We start from the raw sequence: 8,523 nt of genomic DNA on the forward strand, positions 1-8,523 counted from the left end.
ATTATTTAAAATGTATTGACTAGGTAGTGTGGTTATCAGCTTAACATCTGATAGATCCTCCATCGGAGGACAACAAATGTTAAACTGATTTTTGGGAATGCCCGGAGTGTGTTAGGGGCTTGCTCCTTCTCTGCCACGGGTTGACCCGGTATTGCAATACCGCCGGGATTTCGGCTTTGAGTAAATACAAGAAAAAATATACTAATACATTTAGCTTTGGTGGGAAGAGCCATAAATTTTTATATGAATACAAGTAGACGAAAATGGAAGAAATTTGTAAGTCTGTTTCTTCGGTCCGTTTGGGTATTTTTTTTGACAACATCGAAACCAAAGCATTTGTATCGTATTTTATCTATCATAAGCCACTCGTATCATTTGTTGAAATTGAAAACATTGAGGATGAATAATGATAAAATGAAGAAAATAAAATATGAACTTTATAGCAATATTATAATGAACCTATAATTATCTTGCTCCTAATGCTGCTTTCGTCTTATTCTCTCTCAGTTTGTTTTACGGAAGGTTTCACTTCTATCAAGTCTAACCGTTAGACTGGTATTTTTTTTTTTTAATTCTAATTTTGGCAGTGTCTTATAAAAGCTTATATATACAGCTACAAAATACAATTGGGGGATTACCGTAACCCCCGGCATACATAAGTAAACAAACCGTCGGTCGGTTTATGCCCATAGATGGTTTAGTGACTTGGTCTATTTCGTGGCTTGTTTCCTTTACGGGGAATACCCGATTTTTATTATCGCTTTTTTATCTCGTTGTACTTCAGCTTGAACATAACATTTCGTTAGTCATTATTGTGTTAAAGTGTTCAGTTCGTAGGACGTAATAAATAATTTCAATAAAGTTCGTTAAGTTAATGCTCAAATTAAATAAAGTTTTTTTAATTAGGTGGTGATATTTTTAGTTTGATTTATATTGTTGATAACTTTTTACTATTAATAACGGTAAGGGTTGGTGTCGAAATTCTGTATGTACAAAATTCTAAAAACAAAATTCTGCTTTTTAAAATTCTGCTTTTTTAAAATTCTGCTTTTTTAAAATTCTGCTTTCTAAAATTCTGCTTTCAAAATTCTGTATTAAAATATAATGTTAACAATGTTAAAGAGGTAATGTAATTATTTAATTTATTATTATTATTATTCGAGATATTAAATAAAAAATAATAATAATAATAATTTTTTCTTCAGTTTCGATAGAATCCACAGTATTTTTGCGTAGAACTTCTTTTCGCGTACGCGGCCTTCGGCCGCGCTTCAAAAAAATAACCCTCATCAATCCAACTCCGGCTACGCAATGCACCGTATTTTTGCGTAGAACTCTTCTAAAAAAAAAAACGAACAGCTGCGAAGAATTATTAAGAAAAGAAATGAATTAAGTCACACTACATATTTAAAAAGAATTCCAAAAAATATTGTAATTGGCTAAACTAAAACATTGTTATCGTTTAAACATATACATATGTATATTTATGGAATAAATGTTTATTTTGTTACTTCTTGTATGACGAAAATCACAAAACTTGAATAAAGCAGAATTTTTCGCATTAAACATGCAGAATTTTGAAAAAGCAGAATTTTGGAAAGCAGAATTTTAAAAAAGCAGAATTTTTTTGCAATTTACAGAATTTTGTCACCCAGAATTTTGTAATACAGAATAATGACACGCTCCCTAACGGTAATATTGTATTAAATTTTCGGTTCAGAAAAGTTCTATAGGCAATATTGTTTTACTTCCCTTCCCTTATCAATAAAATGCCTAAACAACAACTAAATATTCCGAAGAGACAAGCAATTTCGTAGGTACCAAAATAAAAATCTTAGACTGTCTGAAGATAGGCGAAGGCCTCACATCTGTCGGCAAAGCTTTTGATTTAAGCGAAGCAACTGTAAGACGAATTAGAAAAAATGAGAATTTCATTCGACAATCAATAATTTCTGGATCGGAACTTAGTTCTAAAACATCTTCTTATATTCGAAATCCTATATTGTAGAAAACGGAAAAGCACATGGTGTTTTGGATGGAAGATTTGCAACAAAAATAAAAAACCCATTCATTTGAAAATTATAAAAGAAAAAGCACTTAAAATATACAACCAACTTCAGAAATTTGAACCATCAACAAGTCTTCAGGCAACGAAGAAACTGGTATTTAATGCAAGTGAGGGGTGGCTGATAGGTTTTCTAAAACGACACGCATTTCACAGTGTGAAAATAAAAGGAGAAGTGGCATCAGCAGACGAAAATGCTGCAAAATGTTTTCCGGATAAACTAGGAAAAATAATTGAACAGGGCGGTTATACTCCAGATCCGACGACGACTTAATGCCGACGAAACGTGAATTGTTCTGGAAGAAAATGCCTAAAAGAACGTACATAGCAAACTCTGAAAAATCAGCTGGTGGTTTTAAAGCGACCAAAGATCGGGTGACGTTTTTGTTTTGCAGTAACGCATCTGGTGATAAAATATTAAATGACGGCTGATCTGTTTACAAATTGGTTCAACAACTGCTTTCTTCCTAAAATCCAGGAATATATGGACCAAAAATGTTTGGAATTCGAAATACTTTTGCTCGTTGATAATGCGCCCAACCCACCCAGTGCGGGATCATTCAAATATTCAATTGCTGTTTTTGCCGCCTAACATCACCTCGCTGATACAGCCACTCGATCAGTGTGTTATATCGGCATTTAATATGTACTACAATACATCAAGCAAACGTTTAAATAAAGGGTTTTCCAATAAGAGGTGTTATTTTGATATTCAAAGAAAAAGGATATTTTTTAATATAAATGAACGAATGTGTATTTCATTATAAAGAGGAAGGTATGCCGTTAATAGTGGAAAATAATATCAGGCAAATGACCACCACGACCACGCTGACAGGACAATATCCTTTTCATGAAATTTTCCATAGCCGAATTGCAAAGTGGCTGCTCTATGCCCTCGATAGCATCACGAATTACATCTTTGAGGTCATGAATCGACCCTGGGCTGTTGGCGTAGACCTTATCTTTCTCGTGACCAATTGTGATCACCTCTTCGAGAGATAACACGGTCCAGAAACTTTTCCCGTTTCAATGGTTTCGTTGGTTGTGCTCCTGATGATTTAATCGACCGAATTTTGTTTTTCAAACGTACCTGAGTAGCCCAATCAGTTATGCCAGTGGCATGTGTTACGTCAGGGAAAGCAGTTGTTTTATTATTGTCATTGAAAAAAATATTTTTTTTTGTTTTTTTTTTTTTTGGAATAAAGAATCGATCTAATGAATAAAAATGATTTTCAATTGATACCGATTGTTTTTCTTCAATTTTCAACGCCTTCAATTTTTACGTCTCTAGACCAGCAAGGTGCCTTAAGAACTATTAAAGGAAAATCCTTTTGTTTTAGATTTGTTAGTTTTGTTTTTAGGTTTTCTTAATTTTGGTGTTTCACCGAAATTCGAATGCCTTAAAAAATATATTATAACTTCATATCTATAACGGACTTATGGCAGAACTAAGTACATTATTATATCAAATTTGTGAAAGGTATACAAATTTCTGGGCGGCCGCCGTAACCGAATGGGTAAGCAAGATTCGGGAGTGCGTTTCTTCAAATTTCCGTGCATGAACATCAAATACGATGGTAAATCTTGCGTTAGGGTGATTAATTTTGCGCCAGCTAGTATTTATGTATATTTATATACATATACGTCTTTCCATTCATTATACCAACTTCACCTTAACTGCTAAATAAAATTTATTTTTTAACTGTCTAAATGCTGCTATGACATTTTCTTCACATTTCACATTTTCTTTTACAAACGATTTTTTATTAGGAAACGAAAAAATATATATTAAATTATATTAAGTAAAAAATAAAACAAATTACAAATTTTGCGAAAACTCAGAACCATTTTCAACTGCCACAAAAAATCTATCTAGCGTATCAAAATTCTGGTGGCCTGATGGACGTAATTATCGATCACATTTTGCATTTTCTACAATTCGATGTGACCAGCATTTTCACAAAAGGCGACGATATGATGCAATGTGACGAAGATGTGGATTTTGATGACCCAGATAACCAATTGACGGATTTTTGCGAGGAACTGAAGCAGATGGAGATTGAAGAGAATGAATGCTGTAGCAAATCAAAACAGTCACAAGTAAGGCGGAGTGAATGTGCGGCAGAAAGTGAGTGCCTGTTGGATGACGTGAAAGATGAGCCAGCCTGTGAAGAAAATAACGCAGATCCGATGGCAGGTGGTGACAAATGCACTTGTGAGGCTGTGTGCAAGCGGGATGTGTCAAAAATAGCTGATAAATGCTCGTCGTCGACATTGTTGGAACTGCATTGCATTGAGGAGCGGGCTGTCAAATTATGGGAGACACTCCACTCGCATATGCGCAATAATAATTGCGGAAAGCTTCCCAACTGGTGGGATCTAAAAAGTTGGCAGAAACTGCCATTCTACTGGGCTGCACTTTCCAATGAGATACTCTGCGATGATCCTTTCGAGAATTTCAAACAATTTTACATAGGCAACAAAAAGTCAAGCAAGCGCATCGCCAAACATCAATTAGATCGGACGCTCGTAATGTGGCACCGATTAAGTGTCAAGCAGCGGCTACCCTTCGTCATGGAGGCTTTCATTAGCAAGGTAGGAGCGGGCAAGGTGAACATCGCCGACGAGCATGAAATTCATCGCATCATCTGTGACTTGCAAAACAAATGAGTGTGGTTCGGGTGTGGTAGCTATCGAACGGAGGATCACACCCACCAGCGTCCACACTTTTGCACCATTTTTTGTGATTATGAGTATACGAGGATGTATGTATGTATGTATGTATGTGTGTATCAGTGAAATATTTGAATTTAAATCGAAGAAGTGCATGTAAGTGAAATAAATGTGTGCGTCTATGTGATGTTCAAAAATATTGGGGAAGAAAATTAGTTTTCTAGAATCTCCTTGATTGCTTTGTCAATAATGCACAACATTTGTGGCGTTGTTATTGTTGCTGTTTTGATTGTGAGCGATCAGCCATCGTAGAGTGATCGTTGTTGATTAAAAACATATGGTTAGCGATTAAATACCGCGCCACGACAGTAAATAAACAATATGCCAAACATCAAAGCAAACAGAATTCGTGCGCAAGTGAGCGAATCATCCAAATAATCGCCCTTATCGCGAGTTATATTTTCACCCGAAAAATTTCACCTTTTTTGTTCGCCTTATCGGCATGGTATTTTTCATGTTCGAAAAATATTTCGCCTTATTGGCAACTCTTTATTCGGGCGAAATGAACGAGCGGGAAACAGAAATTTATTCACGTTTGTTTTGCAGGCGAACACGAAAGAATTCCAATGTAAGTATTTTTTTCTTTTAAGCAATAGACATTTTTTAAATAAATGTACTCTTATTTTTAGGAGTAAATTCATAAATAAATCGCAATCTGAGAGGCTGTTGGATGAAATGCTGCAAAACCGTACATAGATGTTAGAGTTCAAATTTTTAAACCCACCACTTCAGTATCTCGGTACGGTAGCCTCATAAAGGCAACATTAATGTGGTAGCACTAATTATGGGAAACCTCAACAGCTGATTGTGGCAATCGCATAAATTGACGTAGCGTCTTTTGTCGAGTGCAGCAACAAAAAACTTCTGACGTGTGCATCAATAATTGACAAATTAGGTTTCATTCCTGCCTACCGAATCGGTATTTCCAATTGATTTATTTCGTGGCAACATAAGACTCGGATATTTTATTACACATTCACTCGCTGCATCAGCTACTATAAAATGAAAATACCAGAGAAGAGCAGATTTCTTATATACTCTATGAGTATTTTCTTTCTTTACTTCTTGTTCGGTATCGTGCAGGAGAAAATCACCCGTGGACGCTACGGTGACGAACCGAATGAGGATGGCAAAGTGGGCGAGCGTTTCACGTATGTGCTGGCCTTAGTGTGGGTGCAGTGTTTTTGTAATTTCATTTTCGCCAAAGGTGAGACCGCTGCTTGAATGCAATTATGGAAGTTGCCAATTGCTATGTTGACGTATTCTTGATTTCTTCAACAGGAATGTTATGGACTAAAAAAGCGAAGAAAGAGGATCAAACACATACGGGTTATTACGCTGTGTGCGCACTCACCTATCTGCTAGCAATGGTCGCGTCCAATATGGCGCTACGTTGGGTGCCTTATCCCACGCAAGTGGTTGGCAAGTCAGCTAAACCAATACCGGTAATGATATTGGGTGTATTAATTGGCCGCAAATCATATTCCTGGGTACGTTACGTCTGTGTAACATCAATCGTTGTTGGTGTAGTATTGTTTATGTACAAGGAAAGTCAAATTGCACACTTGCCAAAAGAAACCACTGGCTTAGGTGAGCTTTTGCTTTTTCTGAGTTTGGCCATGGATGGCTTAACCGGCGCAATGCAAGATCGAATGCGCGCTTCAAGTGCGCCTACGGGGCAGCAAATGATGTTTGCCATGAATTTTTGGAGTACTATTATGGTCAGCTTTGCAACAATTCTTACAGGTAAGAAGGAAGTTGTAAACTAATACGAAAAAGAGTTCAAGATATAAAATTCTAGTGCTTTATGTTAATATTCGACAATGTATTTTTTCTGTTTGCAGGTGAAGCAAAGGAATTTTTGCACTTTGCTACGCGCCATCCTGAGCTCTGGGGACACTTGGCAATGTTGGCGCTGTGCGGCGCTTTGGGCCAACTTTTCATCTTTCTTATGGTAGCCAATTTCGGACCGCTAGCCTGTTCTGTGGTGACAACAACACGCAAATTCTTTACTGTACTATGCTCGGTGGTACTATTCGGTAATGTGCTGATACCCAGGCAATGGCTTGGTGCGTTATTAGTATTCGCTGCGCTCTTCTTTGATATGTTCTATGGTAAGCGCAATGATAAGAAAACTGCGGCAGCGAAGAAGTCGGAAGGTGATCTTGTGGAGGACAAGAAAAAATTGATATCATAACATTTAAATGAAATAGTATAGCTTTAGATGATTTTTTAAATACTATTTTGTAATATGCATAAGATATTACAAGTGTGGCGTAGCTTAAAGCTAGTCCATAAAAGGCAAGAACTAATGGAACGTAATGGCATAGTGCAATTTAGACCGAACTCTATTTCCATAGTTAATTTCTCTGCAACTTTTGCCGAAAAACAATAACAAAATATTTGGTATAATTTACTGTATACCGAACCTGGTCTGAAGCCTCATATTTAGAGCACAATTTTCTAGTGCTCGCAAGCTGTAAATTAAGCATGTAAAATTGATTTTTTGAACTTTAGTTTTGCATTAATTGAATTTGTACTTAGTGTGTAATTTGTATAAGAGACAAAAACAAATAGAATTTATTTTCCAGAACAACAACAAAGAATTCGGCATTTTGTAACTCCACATATCGCTCATTTACTTCAACAGTGTCATAACTCAAAAAACAAGATTTTTTAGTTAAATACGAAAAAATGTGCTCAATATCATGGTTAATATTGTATAAAAAAGTCTTTGTGATTAGTAGAAAATTGAGCGCGTGAGATGAAAATGTGCCGTTATTCCACTTGTTGTGACGCGTTGTTTTTTTTACAACGGCATCGACACATTTCAGTTTAACTTCAGTCGTCGTCGTGTAAAGATTATTAGTTTTTCAAAAAAAACGATATATTTTGAATTACAGCGATTTATGTGAAAAGGTAGTTATATTTTTCGTGTTGCTAATTTTCATGTAAACGCATTGTGACTGTACTGCAGAAAAATGTTAGTTCCTCATAATTTGTTGTTGTTGAAAACAAATTAATTGCGTAATTAGATATTTTGTTTTGTGACGTTTTTTTCGTGAAAAAATGTGCTCTGTAGAAAATGTGATTTTGTTTTAATAAAAAATATATCATTATTTACGAAAATTGTATCCGCTATAATGTAAAACACCTTCTAATAACGCAAAATGATACGCTCTTGCTGATAATAAATGACGAATTTCGACTTTTTTTAGCTTACTTGGAAATGTCGTTATCCAAAAATAATTGCGCATTTTCTTCATCATCGTTGTCAGAAGATAGTGACAATTCCTTAGCTGACGTGACATACTTCCCAGGTTCGGCTAACGATTCCAGAGATACTGTCTACAGCAATGATGAAGATAACCCGCCATATCCGACCGCGGTAAACAGCCAAATTTATGATACCTGTTTCGAGGAAGATTCTCCAGATCTAGAATTATGCACGCCAGTAGCTAAACAAAACTCTTTTGATCTACAGCCAAGCACATCAACTTCAAACATAAACAATTCTCCCATCATTTTAGCTAGTCCGGCGATGAAAGGGGGAAAAAAAGAGGAAGCAGCCGGAAAATTGTAAGAAAAACATTGTCAAAAAAAGAGAAATAGTGGTGAATACTATCTATGTAAGCTTAAAAAAAATCATTCGAAACAAAAGAGAAATTAAACCTCCTAGCGGTGAGAGCTGCCGGTATAAATGTTCAAATAAATTTTAGCGAAGA

General features: G+C 35.9%; 2 protein-coding genes and 1 pseudogene across 2 annotated transcripts; all 3 read left to right on the forward strand.

Annotated features, from left to right (window-relative positions):
• LOC129236594 (U2 spliceosomal RNA) lies at positions 1 to 184 on the forward strand (annotated as a pseudogene).
• Positions 185 to 3,860: 3,676 nt separating this feature from the next.
• Positions 3,861 to 4,953, forward strand: LOC129248458 (uncharacterized). Its single transcript, XM_054888014.1, has one exon. It carries the CDS (start codon positions 3,965 to 3,967, stop codon positions 4,733 to 4,735), a length of 771 nt encoding a protein of 256 aa, XP_054743989.1. The 5' UTR covers positions 3,861 to 3,964; the 3' UTR covers positions 4,736 to 4,953.
• A 94-nt stretch (positions 4,954 to 5,047) lies between these two features.
• On the forward strand, positions 5,048 to 7,748 carry LOC129248449 (solute carrier family 35 member B1 homolog). Its single transcript, XM_054888003.1, has 4 exons — positions 5,048 to 5,366; positions 5,428 to 6,005; positions 6,080 to 6,544; positions 6,643 to 7,748. Exons 2-4 carry the CDS (start codon positions 5,801 to 5,803, stop codon positions 6,993 to 6,995), a joined length of 1,023 nt encoding a protein of 340 aa, XP_054743978.1. The 5' UTR covers positions 5,048 to 5,366; positions 5,428 to 5,800; the 3' UTR covers positions 6,996 to 7,748.
• The last annotated feature ends 775 nt before the right edge of the window (positions 7,749 to 8,523 follow it).

Source organism: Anastrepha obliqua, chromosome 1 (assembly GCF_027943255.1).
Source record: "Anastrepha obliqua isolate idAnaObli1 chromosome 1, idAnaObli1_1.0, whole genome shotgun sequence".
Lineage (NCBI taxonomy): Eukaryota > Metazoa > Arthropoda > Insecta > Diptera > Tephritidae > Anastrepha > Anastrepha obliqua.

Bases quoted from the DNA above. Each gene is read 5' to 3' on its own strand.
- LOC129248458 (XM_054888014.1), top strand. From the start codon at position 3,965: ATGGACGTAATTATCGATCACATTTTGCATTTTCTACAATTCGATGTG.
- LOC129248449 (XM_054888003.1), top strand. From the start codon at position 5,801: ATGAAAATACCAGAGAAGAGCAGATTTCTTATATACTCTATGAGTATT. The intron at 6,006-6,079 runs GTGAGACCGCTG...TTTCTTCAACAG, and splicing joins TAATTTCATTTTCGCCAAAG to GAATGTTATGGACTAAAAAA. The intron at 6,545-6,642 runs GTAAGAAGGAAG...TTCTGTTTGCAG, and splicing joins CTTTGCAACAATTCTTACAG to GTGAAGCAAAGGAATTTTTG.